Source organism: Capra hircus, chromosome 5 (genome assembly GCF_001704415.2).
Source record: "Capra hircus breed San Clemente chromosome 5, ASM170441v1, whole genome shotgun sequence".
Classification (NCBI taxonomy): domain Eukaryota; kingdom Metazoa; phylum Chordata; class Mammalia; order Artiodactyla; family Bovidae; genus Capra; species Capra hircus.
In genome coordinates this window covers 93,666,284-93,683,199 of record NC_030812.1, presented here as the reverse complement: position 1 = coordinate 93,683,199, position 16,916 = coordinate 93,666,284, and the positions used below count along the sequence as shown (strand labels likewise).

At 43.1% G+C, this 16,916-nt stretch overlaps 1 protein-coding gene across 1 annotated transcript; it reads right to left on the bottom strand.

Annotated features, from left to right (window-relative positions):
- ART4 (ADP-ribosyltransferase 4 (Dombrock blood group)) lies at positions 1,709 to 16,689 on the bottom strand. The gene is made up of 3 exons (XM_018048442.1): positions 16,100 to 16,689; positions 11,187 to 11,895; positions 1,709 to 1,803 (listed from the first exon to the last, which is right to left on the bottom strand). The coding sequence occupies exons 1-3, from the start codon at positions 16,268 to 16,270 to the stop codon at positions 1,712 to 1,714; spliced, it is 972 nt and encodes a 323-aa protein (XP_017903931.1). The 5' UTR covers positions 16,271 to 16,689; the 3' UTR covers positions 1,709 to 1,711.

The following is a 16,916-nucleotide window of genomic DNA, read 5'->3' as shown; positions in this document are numbered from 1 at the left end:
CTCCTCCGTCCTTAGAATTTTCTAGGCAAGAGTCCTGGAGCGGATTGCCATTTCCTTCTTCAGGGGATCTTCATGACCCAGGGATCGATCTCGGGTCTCCTGCATTGCAGGCAGACGCTTTACCATCTGAGCCACCAGGGAAGCACAATAAAGCCTTGCCTGAATTACTTGTCTGGTCTCTAGACAATTTCTGTTGATTGGGGACGGCAAAGAACCCTGGTTGATAACAAGACTACACTAGCTTGGACTTGAATGCTGATAAAATTCTCTAAAAAAATAATAAAATTGAGAGCAGGGGAAAAAAATCTTTAAAGAAAATTTACACATTTAGTATGTCCTTCGGCTCATCAAATTCTTTGATGAAGAATTTGTCCTTTGCTAAAGATGCTTACTCCTTGGAAGGAAAGTTATGACAAACCTAGATCGCATATTAAAGGACAGAGACATTACTTTGCCAACAGAGTTCCGTCTAGTCAAGGCTATGGTTTTTCCAGTGGTCATGTATGGATGTGAGAGTTGGACTGTGAAGAAAGCTGAGCGCCGAAGAATTGATGCTTTTGAACTGTGGTGTTGGAGAAGACTCTTGAGAGTCCCTTGGACTGAAAGGACATCCAACCAGTCCATTCAAAAGGAGATCTGTCCTGGGTGTTCTTTGGAAGGACTGATGTTGAAGCTGAAACTCCAGTACTTTGGCCACCTCATGGGAAGAGCTGACTCATTGGAAAAGACTCTGATGCTGGGAGGGATTGGAGGCAGGAGGAGAAGGGGATGACAGAGGATGAGATGGCCGGACGGCATCACCGACTCGATGGATGTGAGTTTGAGTGAACTCCGGGAGTTGAGGTACAGGGAGGCCTGGCATGCTGCAGTTCTTGGGGTTGCAAAGAGTCGGACACGACTGAGCAACTGAACTGGAAACTGAACTCAGGTATCTCTAATGTGTTCCTAATATTTGGGCTTTCCTGGTGGCTTAAACAGTAAAGACTATGCCTGCAATGCAGGAGACCCAGGTTTGATCCCTGGGTTGGCAAGTTGCCCTGGAGAAGAAAACGGCAACCCATTCTAGTATTCTTACCTGGAGAATTCCATGGACAGATGAGCTCAGGTATTTCTGATGTGTTCCTAATATTTACGATTGCTAAATAAAAAATAAGGGAAAGTCTTTGTATTCGTCATAAAATTCCTTCAACTGAGATAGAAATTTTAATTCAAATTATTAAGGCAAAAATATAATTTATTGATTTACGTGATGAAAAAGCTCAGGGTATCCAGATTCAGACAGTTGGATCTAGGTGCACATAGACTGTCGTCAGGATTCACTTTCTTTTCATTCCGCTGCTCCTCTTTCATTGTGTTAGCTAGGGAGGTAGACTCTCTTTGCGGTGGCAAGCGAGCTGCTAGGGGCTCTAGGTTCATATTCTTCTTTCACTAATCTCTGCTGAAATAAAAAAGGCCACTAGCCTATTTCCAGCCCTAATTCCAATAAAGTATACTAATTGTATCTCACAGGCTCCGAATGAGTCATTTTCTATCCAACATGACTCTTGTATCCATGGAGAAGAAATATACCCACAGGCCTACTCATAGGCAGTGGACTGAGGCAGTTCTCTATCAGCTGATACCTCGGCAGATTGATTCTCTGTGGGTATACAGGGCGCCTTGACGGGAATAAAGCGAAAGAGTACAGGAGAGGCAAAACCACAAGCTCCCTTTATGCTCCACTTTTGGAAAAGATGATGACACTGGTCAAAAAGGAGAGAGAAGCAATAACTAGAGGAGTAGGGATGCACTTTCTGCTGGAAGCTGTGAAAACAAACAGAAAAAGAATTAGCCATGTTTTAGGTAACAGAGTTTCTGTTTTGTTTTGTTTTGTTTTCCCTAAAACATCTACTTCATTTCTCCTTTTGTTTGTGTCTTAAACTTAGAAAATTTGTAACAAAAAAAATTGAAACTACTGTTTTTTAAAGGTGTGTAGTCTTTTTTAATAAGTTGACTTTTATTTTTTTTTCTGGCCACATCTTGTGGCATGTAGGATCTTAGCTCCCCGATGAAGGATCAAGCTTGCACCCGCTCCATTGGAAGAGCAGTGTTGTAAGCACTGGACCACCAGGGAAGGACTGGAGCTAGCTACTTTTAAGAAATGCATTCTCTCTTAGATTTTTTAAATGACAACACAGGTCACTTATTTTGTAGACCATAAATTAGGTCCCAAGAGGATAAAAGGTGTACCTCAGGGTTGATGATAAAAGTTGATGGTAGAGATCTCCCGATTTTACGTCATTATTATCATCAGCAGCAGAATTATTATCATTACTATTATCCTCATCTTCATCACCATTATGAAAGCTAGCATTGTTTAAAGACTTATTCTGTTCTGGAATCTTTTTAAGCACTTGCTGTAAATTAACTCATTTAATCCACACAACGAAACTATGCGGTATTTATCCTCATTATCTTCATTTTTTATTTGATAAAGCTGTGACAGAGAGGTGAAGAAACTTGTCAAATGTCATGCATCTAGTATGCAGTGGAGGCAGCCATCACATTCAGGCAGTCAGGTTTGAGCTATATATATTTAAAACTTGTATTTATGTAGTTATTTATGGCTGTGCTGGGTCTTCGTTGCTGCATGCGGGCTTTCTCTGATTGCAGCAAGCAGGGCCTATTCTTCATTGTGGTGGCAAACTTCTCATGGCAGTGTCTTCTCTTGTGGAGCACCGGCTCTAGAGCACAGGTGCTTCAGTAGTTGTGCCCGGGCTTAGTCGCTTGGCTGCCTGTGGGCTCTTCCCGGACCAGGGGTCAAGCTGGTATCCTTTGCACCACAAGGCAGACTCAACTCTGTATTTTTAACCACTGTATGGTCTCTACATATATTGCATGTCCAGTCATTTTTTTTAAATTACAAGGTGAGCAAAAAGTATTCACACAATCCTGCTTGAAGGGTGTGTGTGTGTGTGTATGTGTGTATCTGCCCACACGGACACACACTTCACAGGAAAGGTTAGCAGACAGTAAGGTGTGGCTGATGAAAGTGATATTTATTACACTAATTGGGAAGAATACAATGGGATGAGAATATTGGACGAGATGGAGAATGGAAACCTTTAAAATATACTCTAAAGAAAGAATGGAATCTCCTGTTCAACCAGTCTTTACTGATTATTAGTGCAGAAAAGGGAGAAGGCAGTGGCACCCCACTCCACTACTCTTGCCTGGAAAATCCCATGGATGGAGGAGCCTGGTAGGCTGTAGTCCACGGGGTCGCTGTGGGTCAGACATGACTGAGCGACTTCACTTTCACTTTTCACTTTCATGCATTGGAGAAGGAAATGGCAACCCACTCCACTGTTCTTGCCTGGAGAATCCCAGGGACGGTGGAGCCTGGTGGGCTGCTGTCTATGGGGTCGCACGGAGTCGGACATGACTGAAGTGACTTAGCAGCAGCAGCAGCAGTGTAAAGACACTGAGATAGAAAGCCATTCAGCTCTGTGATTGCCTCAGTATTTGACCATATTGTTTGATAGGATGACCAGATAATGGAGAAATATTTTCCCACCACTTTCATGTAACATATAAGATCCCTAGAGTTTCTAGGGATTTCTATTTGGAATTCTACATATACTTACAGTAAATTTCAAAACCCTGATTTTCTTAGACAAACAAATTAGGAATGCAAGCATATTTCTAAACTTTTGTCAAAGTTTATGTTAAAATTGGACTATCTGAATTCTCAAAGGGACTCGGAGCCATTAATATCACTTTAGCAGGTCATTAGAATGATTCTTACGTGTTTTCTGTTTTGTTTTCTCTTCATTGAGACTAGAGATCACAGGGACCTCTAACCCCACCCTTTCTCACCTTTCTCATTTTTTCATGGAGTAAGATTCTACTGAAGAGTTGTCAGAAAATATTGATTGACAAGAAAACAATATAACAGTGAAAGATCATGATTTGGGGGTGATTAGCTTTGGTAATCAAAGAGCCTCTTGATGAGGGTGAAGGGGGAGAGTGAAAGAGCCGGCTTGAGACTAAATATTAAAAAAACCTAAGATCATGGCATCTGGCCCCATTAACGTATGGCAAATAGAAGAGGAAAAAGTGGAAGTAGTGACAGATTTCTTCTTCTTGAGTTCCAAAATCACTGTGGATGGTGACTGCAGCCATGAAGTCAGGAGATGATTGCTTCTTGAAAAACCTAGACAGTGTGTTGAAAAGCAGGGACATTACTCTGCTGACAAAGGTCTGTATAGTCAAGGCTATCTATGATCTTCCCCGTGGTCATGTACTATTGTGAGAGCTGGACCATAAAGAAGGCAGAATGCTAAGGAATTTATGCTTTCGAACTGTGGTGCTGGAGAGACTCCTGAAAGTCCCTTGGAGAGCAAGGAGATCAAACCAGTTAATCTTCAGGGAGATGAACCCTGAATATTCACTGGAAGGACTAATGCTAAAGCTGAAGCTCCAGTATTTTGGTCATCTGATGAGAGTAGATGACTGACGACTCATTGGAAAAGTCCCTGATGCTGGAAAAGATCAAGGGCAGAAGGAGAAGAGGGCATCAGAGGATGAGATGGCTGGATGGCATCATCAATGCAATGAACATGAACTTGGGCAAACTCTGGTAGATAGTGAGGGACAGGGAGGCCTGGTATGTTGCTGTTCATGGGGTTGCAAAGGGTCAGACATGACTGGGCAACTGAAAAACACCAACAAAGCTTTGGTATTGAAGCTTTACCCTTAGATGCTTGACTTTGATCATTTTTTGTTACTTTCACTTGGACTCAGTTTTCTCATCTGTAAAATGAGTTTTTTACATCCCTGGGTCAGGAAGATCCCCTGGAGGAAGGCATGGCAACTCTCTCCAGTATTCTTGCCTGGAGAATTCCAAGGACAGAGGAGCCTGGTGGGCTGCAGTCTATAGGGTTGCAAAGAGTCAGACATGACTGACGTAGCACCCAGGCATAGAGCCATTAAAAAATGCCCAGCTCTCACTGGCTCCATCATCTGTTCTTCCCATCATGCTTTGTGGTCCATCTCCCAGATTCATTCCATTACTTATTCCTCCATCCATTCATTTCAGATGGGCACTGTACTTCAAGAAAAGCATGATGTCACAAATTGGGTAAACTACTGTGGGATAATTGAAGCCCAGAGTAAAAGAAAATAGGAAGCAGTAAGTTAATAAAGGCTTTGGCATAGTCAATAAAGCAGAAATCGATGTTTTTCTGGAACTCTCTTGCTTTTTCCATGATCCAGCGGATGTTGGCAATTTGATCTCTGGTTCCTCTGCCTTTTCTAAAACAAGCTTGAACATCAGGGAGTTCACAGTTCACATATTGCTGAAGCCTGGCTTGGAGAATTTTGAGCATTACTTTACTAGCATGTGAGATGAGTGCAATTGTGCGGTAGTTTGAGCATTCTTTTGCATTGCCTTTCTTTGGAATTGGAATGAAAACAGACCTTTTCCAGTCCTGTGGCCACTGCCGAGTTTTCCAAATTTGCTGGCATATTGAGTGCAGCACTTTCACAGCATCATCTTTCAGGATTTGAAACAGCTCAACTGGAATTCCATCACCTCCACTAGCTTTGTTCATAGTGATGCTTTCTAAGGCCCACTTGACTTCACATTCCAAGATGTCTGGCTCTAGATGAGTGTTCACATCGTCATGATTATCTGGGTTGTGAAGATCTTTTTTGTACAGTTCTTCCGTGTATTCTTGCCTCCTCTTCTTAATATCTTCTGCTTCTGTTAGGTCCATACCATTTCTGTCCTTTATCGAGCCCATCTTTGCATGAAATGTTCCCTTGGTATCTCTAATTTTCTTAAAGAGATCTCTAGTCTTTCCCATTCTGTTGTTTTCCTCTATTTATTTGCATTGATCGCTGAAGAAGGCTTTCTTAACTCTTCTTGCTATTCTTTGGAACTCTGCAGTCAGATATTTATATCTTTCCTTTTCTCCTTTGCTTTTCACCTTTCTTCTTTTCACAGATATTTGTAAGGCCTCCCCAGACAGCCATCCTGCTTTTTTGCATTTCTTTTCCATGGGGATGGTCTTGATCCCTGTCTCCTGTACAATGTCATGAACCTCGTTCCATAGTCCATTCTGCAAGAGATCAACCCTGGGATTTCTTTGGAAGGAATAATGCTAAAGCTGATGCTCCAGTACTTAGGCCACCTCATGCGAAGAGTTGACTCATTGGAAAAGACTCTGATGCTGGGAGGGATTGGGGGCAGGAGGAGAAGGGGACGACAGAGGATGAGATGGCTGGATGGCATTACGGACTCGATGGATGTGAGTCTGAGTGAACTCCGGGAGATGGTGATGGACAGGGAGGCCTGGCGTGCTGCGATTCATGGGGTCGCAAAGAGTCGGACACGACTGAGCGACTGAACTGAACTGAACTGAAGTTAATAAAATAAAGATGAAAGTCACTTAGTTGTATGACTCTAGGCCAGAATACTGGAGTGGGTAGCCTTTTCCTTCTCCAGGGGATCTCCCCAACCCAGGGATCAAACTCAGGTCTGCCACATTGCAGCAGATTCTTTACCTGCTGAGCCACAAGGGAAGTCCAAGAATACTGGAGTGGGAAGCTTATCCCTCTCCAGGAGATCTTCCTAACCCAGGAATCAAACCGGGGTTTCCTGCATTGCAGGTGAATTCTTTACCAACTGAGCTAGCAGGGAAGCCATGGTAATGGTAATAGTAACTTATGGTTCTAAGAGCTTTTGCATGCACTCATTCATTTTCTCTTCACCAGAATCTTATAAGGTAGGTTTTTTTTTTTTTAATTATTCCCATCTTACATATGAAGGAAATGAGGCACAGAGAGAATAAGCCATTTGCCTGTATTCTCACTGCTAGTAACTGGCAAGAGTAACATGTAAACCCACGCTGACTGCAAACAATTGACTATATTTTTTCTAGAAGCATACTTAAGAATTTTAATTATGTGAAAGATTTTAACAAATAAACCACACTTCTTTGTGAATCCAATAATACAGAACAGAGCATGTATTTGTGTGTCTACAGATTTTTGGCACCGATTATTTTGCTGAAAGAAGCAACATTTAAGGACAAACACCTAACATAATGTATTTTGAGTCTTCCAATGTGCAGGAAAACATCTGTTTCTATGGTAACAAGTTATAGGTCACGTGAGGGGTGGGAGAAGAATTAGAAGGAAAAGCTGTTCATTTATACCGTCTTTTAACAATTTTTCTTCTGCAAATTTACTTCCTTCAGTGTAGTATGCTACCAATTTGACCTCATGACTCTCTGAAGGCGACAGATTCTTGGGAACTCTTTGAACCTGAGAACTTCAGTTACAAGTTAATGGACGCAATTTTGAAACACATTGAAGGACTGAGGAAGCTCTGCTCTTTAATCTACTGTCTTGTCGTTGGGAGAAACTCAGTGTCCCAGGCTGACCCATTTTAAAAGCCTTCATCTTGTTTTTTGCATATTGCATCTGGCAGATTAAGAGGGAACTGGAAAAGAAACATAACTCACCGGCTCAAATGGGACTTTTTAGGATATAAAATAATGGGACTTCCCTGGTGGTCCGGTGGTTAAGACTCTGAGCTTCCAGTGCAGGGGATCTGGGTTTGATCCCTCGGTGGAGAACTAGGATCCCACATGCCACAGGGCACAGCCAAAAGAATAAATAAATACGAATAATATATAGACTAGTTTATGGCTTCTGCTGGTGAAAAAATTGAAAGAATAGAAAGGATTCCAGTTTCATGAGGAATTAGATGCTGTGAATTCCCCAGGCTGAGGTTAGTGATTATCCAGGTGATTGGCCAGTAGTGATGTGGACAACACCAGCCATCTAGAAAAACAGGGCTTGAGAGTCCACTGACCTTCCTCCCTTTTCCCAGTGAAGGACTCCCAGATAAGAAACACACGCCATCTCCCTCCTCCCACTGTTCATGTTTGCATCAGTCTAATACTGCTCCAGGATGTTGGGATAAGCAGAGTGTCGCTTATCAGTTAATAGAAATGATTTCAGAAACTGAAGTACTCCCCTGGTGGCTCAGATGGTAAAGAATCTGTCTGCAATGCAGAAGATCTGAGTTTGATCACCGAGTTGGGAAGATCCCTTAGAAAAGGGAGTGGCTAGGCTGAACACCCAAGAATTGATGCTTTCACATTGTGGTGCTGGAGAAGACCGTTTAGAGTCCCTTGGGCAGCAAAGAGATCAAACCAGTCAATCCTAAAGGAAATCAACCCTGAATATTCACTGAAGTTCCAATACTTTGGCCACCTGATGTAAAAGGCCAACTCATTGGAAAAGACTCTGATGCTGGGAAAGATATAAGGCAGGAGGAGAAGCGGGTGACAGAGGATGAGATGGTTGGATGACATCACCAGCTCAATGGATATGAGTTTGAGCAAACTCCTGGAGATAGTGTAGGACAGGGAAGCCTAGCATGCTGCAGTCCTTAGGGCTGGAAAGAGTCGGACACTGCTTAGGGACTGAACAAAGAACAACAAGAAATTTTGGGCTTCCCAGGTGGTGCTAGTGGTAAAGAAGCCATCTGCCAATGCAGGAGACACAAGGGACACAGGTTTGATCACTAAGTTGGGAAGGTCCCCTGGAGAAGGAAAGGCAACTCACTCCAGTATTCTTGCCTGAAGAATTTCGTGGATGGAGAAGCCTGGGCTATAGTTCATGGGACCATAAAGAGTCGGACATGACTGCGTGACTGAGCACACAGCACAGGAAAGATTTCAGAAAGAGCTTTTGCACTAAGGAATAAAAGCCTCAAGAAACAAGAACAAAATAAAAAACACTGCAGTGAATAGCTGAAAATATTCTGGAGTCTTTCAATTTTTTTTTTAATGTATAACTGATAGAGATAGGTGAATAGTAGCAAAACTGCCCTAGTTCCTCAGTCATGTTCGACTCTTTATGACCCCATGGACTGCAGCCCACCAGGTTCCTCTCTCCATGGGATTCTCCAGGCAAGAACACTGGAGTGAGTTGCCATGTCCTCCTCCAGGGGTTCTCCCCAACCCAGGGATCGAACCCAGGTCTCCTGCATTGCAGGCTGATTCTTTACCAGTGGAGCTACCAGGGAAGCCCTGTAGCAAAGCTACCTATCTCAAATGATGAGAACGAAGCCACAGTATTCCAGGCAGATGCAATTCCGGAGAATCCTGGAACCTGGCTATGGATATTCTTAAGTATTATCAAAAGCTCACTATTTTATTCACATTCTGCCCTAGTTTTTCATTCTTCTCTATAAACATTAATCTCTTGGGTCTGTGGAGTAGAAACACATGCCATTCATTATTGCTATCTTCCCTGCTGGCAAGGAGAGAAGGGTGTGGATGAAAGTCCTGGTAGAACACCTCTCCCTTCGTCTGTGTTTACAAATAGGCCAGAGTGAGCAGGATCTTGGCTTTGGCGGGGATGCCAGTTTGAAGACTGTTGCAATGCTCCAGCCTTAACATGTTGAGAAATGCTGATGGGCTGAATTATTCACAGTAGCCATAATGATGGAGTAGAGGAAGAGTGGGGGATATTTCAAAGGTAGATACTGTAGCTGAGTTACAGTTGACTTTGTAAACGAACACACACGTGGATCAGGATGGTCTTCCTCTTTCTGAATCAAACAGGGCACAGCCTTTGCTATAGAATTTTCACTGCATTTGCTCTGTCAAATGACTGTGGCTGGCAACATACAAGGATAAAATGGAATCAGTCACATGTGTTTCTATAAAAGAGCTTAACACATGTTTATATTGTGATAACTAATTTCTCTTACTTCAGTTCATTGCTCATGGTATCACCAGTTGTTCTGTTATTTAGTTGCCAAGTTGTGTCTGACTCCTTGCGATCCCATGAACTGCAGCACACTAGGCCTCCCTGTCCCTCCCCATCTCCTGGAGTTTGCCCAAGTTCATCTCCATTGCGTTGGTGATGCCATCCAACCATCTCATCCTCTGTCTCCCTCTTCTCCTCCTGCCTTCAGTCTTTCCCAGCATCAGGGCTCTTGCTAAAATACTGATCTGACTGATACTCCACTTCTTACAGACTCTAATGATTTCTCACTGCTTACGGCATGAAGTTTGAAAATCCTTGGCATGAAATACAAGAGTTTTTACAAACTGGCCCTGTCAGATTTCTCCAGCCCCAATCCATTTCCTACTCCCTTTCTACTCCTGGCTTCTTCCTACATCTTACACTCTGGTTGTCCAAAATCTTGAAATTTACCTGAAGATACCAGATTGTTTGAAATCTCTGAAATTCAGTATATGCTTTTTCTGCTTGAAATGACTTTTTATCTCGTCCTTACTAAAAGCCAATATACATATTTTTGGCCTTTCCCCCACAAGCCCACTCGAAAAATAAATTTTATAAAAGAATAGTGATGCAGAAAACAAATTTATGGTTACCAGGGGGGAAATGGGGGAAGAGATAAATTGGAAGATTGTGGTTGACTTATATGCAGTGTGTGTGTGAGTCGAATCAGGCATGTCCAAATTTTTTCGACCCTACAGACTATAGCCCACCAGGCTCTTCTGTCCACAGGGATTCTCCAGGCAAGAATACTGGAGTGGGTTGCTGTGCCCTCCTCCAGGGGATCTTTCCAATCCAGGGATCAAACCCAGGTCTCTCATATTGCAGGCAGATTCTTTACCAACTGAGCTACTAGGGAAGCCCCCACATACACATTACTATATATAAAACGGTAACTAATAAGGACCTATTGTTCAGCACAGGGAACTCTACTTAGTACTCTGTAATAACCTTTATGGGAAAAGAATCTGAAAAAGAGTAGATATATGTGTATGTATAACCGATTCACTTTACTGTACACCTGAAACATTATAAATCAACTATACTCCAATAAAACTTTTTTAAAAAAGAAAAAAATTTTAAATTACTTTTTTGACAAGATTAAAAAAAATTAGTGGCCTGTGATCCTAGTAATGTATGTGGTTAATTGCTCAGTCATGTTCGACTCTTTGTAACCCGATGGATTGTAGCCTGCCAGGCTCCTCTGTCCATGGGGATTTTCCTAGCAAGAATACTGGAGTGGGTTGCCATGCCCCTCTCCAGGGGATCTTCCCAATCTGGGTCTCCCGCATTGCAGGTGGTCTCCTTACCAACTGAGCCACTAGGAAAATCCCGATCCTGGTTACAGTGAATTGAATTTGGATCAATAACAATACCTTTTAGCAGCTGACAGTTGTACGTGCTTTGGTTCCCATTTGACAGCAATTGCAACCAGTTTCCTCTTGGATGGTAGCTCGCATTGACCACTTTAAACAGCTCATAGGGAGGGACCAAGACCTCCTTCTTGAGAGAGAAGTCTTGTACTGGTGCCCCCAGGCAGGTCAACATGGTAAATAGAGTTTGGTTCCCAAACCTCTGTGCCTGTTCTGTTGCTGGGGAGGTGGAGAGGAATTGGCCAAAGCGAACGATGGCACCCACGGGGGCTTGCAAGTAAACGCCCTTCAACTCATGCTGCACCTCGTAACACAGAGAGTCTTTCCTTGAGACAATCTCTTTCCTCAGCAGCTGGATTGCTGAGGTCAGGAAGTAGTGCAGATATTTGAAACGGAATGAATGTTTATACTGCTGCAGAGACCCAGCAGCACTGGCCATGGCTCTGGAGAAGTCTAAGTGAACTCTGTCGTCCGATAAATAAACCGAGATAGCCACAGCATGTGTAATAGTCATGCTCCCGGGGAGAGATTTTTCTTGGTTCAACCAGTTTAAGTGTGTTTGCTGCCAGACTTTGCGGTAATGCTTACTGGATTCTAGTTCTTCCATGAAATAATCCCCTTGAAGCAGCATCTCCATGACTTGTTGGCTGCAGCCTCGGTACTGATCATCAAAGGAATTTGGTGCCAAGTCAAAGTCGATTTTAACTGCAATCTATAAGGAAAGAATTTCACATGCTAGCAAGGTAATTCTCAAAGTCTTTCAGGCTAGGTTTCAACAATACATGAACCAAGAACTTCAAGATGTACAAACTGAATTTGGCAAAGGCAGAGGAATCAGAGATCAAATTGCCAACATCTGCTGGATCATAGAAAAGCAAGAGAATTCCAGAAAAACATCTTCTTCACTGACTATGATAAAGCCTTTGACTGGATCACAACAAACTGGAAAATTCTTAAAGAGATGGGAATACCAGACCACCTTACCTGCCTCCTGAGAAACCTGTATGCAGGTTAAGAAGCAACAGTTAAAACTGGACAAGGTTGAGTGACTGAACAACAATAAGGAAAGAAGAATCTTGATTATAATTTTTCAAATCAGATGGTGAATCTTGTTGACCTGAAATAAATAGACCGCCCAGGTATTTCTCTAGCAAAGATAGGTTTATTCAGGGTCAGCAAAGAGCTGCAATTCAGGGTTTGTAACCATGGTGCAACATGTACAGGTCCTCACAAGGCAAGGGGAGTAAACACTTTCCTAGAGAAGAAAGGGAAGATGGGAGGATATAGTAAACAGAGTTCATGGCTTTTCATTGGCCCAGTCCTTGCTAGGAAAGGGGCTTCCTTGATGCTCAGTTGCTAAAGAATCTGCCTGCAATGCAGGAGGCCCTGGTTCGATTCCTGGGTTGGGAAGATCCCCTGGAGAAAGGATAGGGTACACACTCCAGTATTCTCGGGCTTCCCTTGTGGCTCAGTTGGTAAAGAATCCGCCTGCAATGTGGAGACCTGGGTTAGATCCCTGGGTTGGAAAGATCCCCTGAAGAAGGGAAAGTCTACCTACTCCAGTATCCTGGCCTGGAGAATTCCATGGCTATATAGTCCGTGGGGTTGCAAAGAGTCGGATATGACTGAATGACTTTCACACTCACTTTGCCAGGAAAGAAGAGGTGCTTCTCTTCTTCCTGTTGGGCTCTACTATCCCGGGAGCAGGGCTTCCCCAAAAGAATCCATCTGCAATGCAGGAGACAATGGAGATGCCGGTTTGATCCCTGGGAAGATACCCTGGAAAAGGAAATGGCAACCTACTTTTGCCTGGGAAATCCCATAGACGGATGTGCCTGGTGGGCTACAGTCCAAAGGGTCGCAAAGAATTGGACAGGACGACTAAGCGCATAAATACACCACAGCCACAAACACACAGACATCCCGGGAGTAAGAGCTCCCCCTTCTGGTCTTCTGACTCTATTTAATTGATGTTTCTGTTTGTTTAAATTTTGCAGTGTGGTAGCTGATTTGCTTTATTTGCTATACTCTTTAAGACTAAGTCGTCTCCTCAAGATCAGTATCTGCTGAAATAAGTTTCACTCATAATCATTACACTGCTCCAGACCTTCCTGTGTCTGTGACCCATGTTAGATATTGAATTTAGTTTTGACAAATATTACTAAAAACACCAACATCCTCATCCCCCACAGAGAAAGTAACTCTTCTGTATCACTGCAAAGTCTTTTTGTACAGTGAGTATTTTGAAGAAAAAATAATAATCTTAAAGTTTAATTATACTTTCTGTTTCTTCTCCTACCCCTTCACATTCTCACATTGATGTTATAGGGAATATTTCTTTATACTTAAAGAACACTTAAAGACTATATTAGAAGTCTTTGGGACTTCCCTGGTGGTCCAATGGTTAACACTCTGCATCTTCACTGCAGGAAGCACAGTTTGGATCCCTGGTCATGGAACAAAGATCCCTCATGCCATTCACTGAGGGCAAAACAAAATCAAAACCAAACCAAATCAAAACGACAAAAAATGACTTCAGTGATGAGTGATGTTGAGTTCTCTACAGGGGCTATGACAAACCTCTCCTCTGCCCAGGACTTGAAATATGAAGGCTAACATACAGTTTTTGCTATTGAATGAGAACCTGTTGGAACATCCATCTTTAGGTCTGATGGCTGGTGGGCTTGTTAAGGGTAAACCCCAGAATGAGTTGACTTGCCCCCTTAGCTGCAGGCAGTATTGGATTGCAGCCTGTCCAGGTGGGATTCTTGTCATGGAGGAATACATAACTCATGCCTTTTGCCATGGGGCTAACTCCCAGGAGGAAGAGGAGCGGAGTCAAATGCAGTACACCCAGTTATTCTTCCTGACACTACCAGTCAAGTAAATCTGCCTGCTTCCAGGGGAGCAGAGTGAGGAAAGAGCTGGACAGAGGTCAGTAAGATTCCTGGGAAAGTCCTCCTCTTGTTAACAGAAACCAGGAGTGGGTAAAAGGCATTCTCTCATAGGGAGCCAAAAGAATATTACTTATTGATATCTAGTGCATAGTAAGTTTGCCACAATAAAGTTAGTGACTTCAAAATACCTGGGCTTCCCTGGTGGCTCAGATAGTGAAGAGTCTACCTGCAATTTGGGAGACCCAGGTTCAATCTCTGGATCAGGAGGATCCTGTGGAAAAGGAAATGGCAGCCCACTTCAGTATTCTTGCCTGGAAAATTTCATGGGCAAAGGAGCCTGGTGGGCTATAGTCCATGAGGTCACAGAGACTCGGACATGACTGAGCGACTACTAACACTTTTTTACCTTCAAAATAAATGACTAAATAAATAGAAGTTAGAGATTTGAAGACAAGTTCATTAAGTATCATCCACCCATAACGGAAAGCCATATTTTTCAGTTATCTGAATTCCAAAATGTTTCCTTCTTGGCAAAGCAATGATGTTTTCTTAATAAACAGTACTTATTAAGGAACATATTAAGAGATAAAATTCCATCCAGTGAATGTCAACAGTGCAGCAGCTGCAACTAAAAAACATACCATTGGGTATTTTTGCTATGTTATTTATGGCAAGAAGTCAACTAGTTTGTGTAAACTGGAACAAAAATTTAAGACTGCCTAAATGATTTTAACCAATGACTCTTCACAGCAGGTTTACAAATAGTTCTACAGAATATATCTAAGCCAAAAACAAAAAAAAAATACCTTTTGTCAAACCTCATACACTCCAAAACTTTAATCTACTACTAGATATCAAATGGGTATTCTGTTTTCTCTTAACATGAGGTCATACAGAACTTTATAATGCTTCTTTTGAGTTGATCTATATGAGATGGCTAGTGTCAGATAGCGAAAGTATTAGTCGTTCAGTTGTGCCCGATGCTTTGCGACCCCATGGACTGTAGCTCACCAGGCTCCTCTGCCCATGGAATTCTCCAGGCAAGAATACTGAAGTATGTAACCATTCCCTTCTCCAGGGGATCTTCCCAACCTAGGGATTGAACCCAGGTCTCTGGCATTGCTGGCAGGATTCTTTACTGTCTGAGCCACCAGAGAAGCCAAAGCCAGAAAGACTTGGTTTATTTTGCATTATTTGTCCTATAGATGCAGTCTTTTATGCAAATTTTATAGAGAGTAAAAATTAATGTTGAGACTTCCCTGGTGGTTCAGTGCTTAAGACTCCACACTTCTACTGCTGCTGCTGCTGCTGCTAAGTCGCTTCAGTCGAGTCCGATTCTGTGAGACCCCATAGATGGCAGCCCACTAGGCTCCCCCATCCCTGGGATTCTCCAGGCAAGAATACTGGAATGGGTTGCCATTTCCTTCTCCAATGTAAGAAAGTGAAAAGTGAAAGTGAAGTTGCTCAGTAGTGCCGAACTCTTAGCGACCCCATGGACTGCCACCTACCAGGCTCTTTCGTCCATGGGATTTTCCAGGCAAGAGTACTGGAGTGGGTTGCCGTTGCCTTCTCTGCCACATTTCTACTGCACAGGTTCAAACCCTGGTCAGGGAACTAAGATCTCGCATGCTACCTGGCACAGCCAAAAAAAAAAACAAAAAAACACCAAAAAATCTAAAACAAAAAGTAATGCTATGTCTCTAGCTTGCATGTGTGTACGCTAAGTTGCTTTACATGTCCAACTCTTTGTGAACCTATGGACTGTAGCCCACCAGGCTCCTCTGTCCATGGGATTCTCCAGCAAGAATACTGGAGTGGGTTGCCATTCCCTTCTCCAGGGTATCTTCCTGACCCAGGGATCGAACCTGGGTCTCCTGCATTGCAGGCAGATTCTTTATGGTCTGAGTCACTAGGAAGCCCCTATCCCAAGAAACTAAAGGTCATTTAAAGATTATCACCAGAAGGATGCTCCAACAGAGCCCTGATTATAAAGAGATCACCTCCTCCACCATAACTCACCGTGGGTCTCTGCAGACCAGAGCACAGCAGCAGGAGAAGAAGCTGCCCCCTCAGGAGCCAGATTCTTACCGCAAAGGCTGCAGTATTTGCTAGAAGAATCCTTCTGCAACGATTGGTCAAGGGACAGTATTTGTTTGTGTGCAGAGCGCTTTTTTGCCCTCGCAGCTCCATCCTGAAATCAGCTTTCAAGATGCCCCTTTGAGGTTTTTCTCCTGGAGTAAGTCTCAGCAAGAACTCTCCTCTCCCACGTGTATCTCGAGACTTCTGTTGAACCAACTAGCAGTTTTTCTGAGGGAAGAATTCAACTCGCTCGTAAAGCTGGAACCGCTGTTGAACAGCCAGACATGTGCACCAAATAAGGGATTCTAAAGTGAACTCAAGTTAGTTCCCAATTAAAAAAAAAAAAAATCCTGGTCTTGTTTGTATGTGGGGAAATTCCAAAGGCTTATTAGGGGTCAAGCTCACCAGCTCAACCTTTAACTTCCTTAGCAAAGCAGGACAAGGCATGACCTATATGATGTTTGGGGTCAAACAGTATTATCTTGAGCTGCAGCCTCCCATTGTGAGTGATATGACTGGCCGGTGCAGGTTCCTGGAAACATGCCATTACAAGGTGGGCCTGTGTTGGGTTCATCTGGCACTGCTGATAGACCCCACCCAGAAGGGGCTGCCACAAAGCAGAACAGTAGGGATACTGTCAAGACAAAGCCTCTCTTTGACTCACAGACTTAAGAGAACAAACACAGTTGCCAGGAGTGGGAGATCGGGGGAGTTAGGGGGTTTGGGATGGGCATGTCCACATAGCTACATTTAAAAT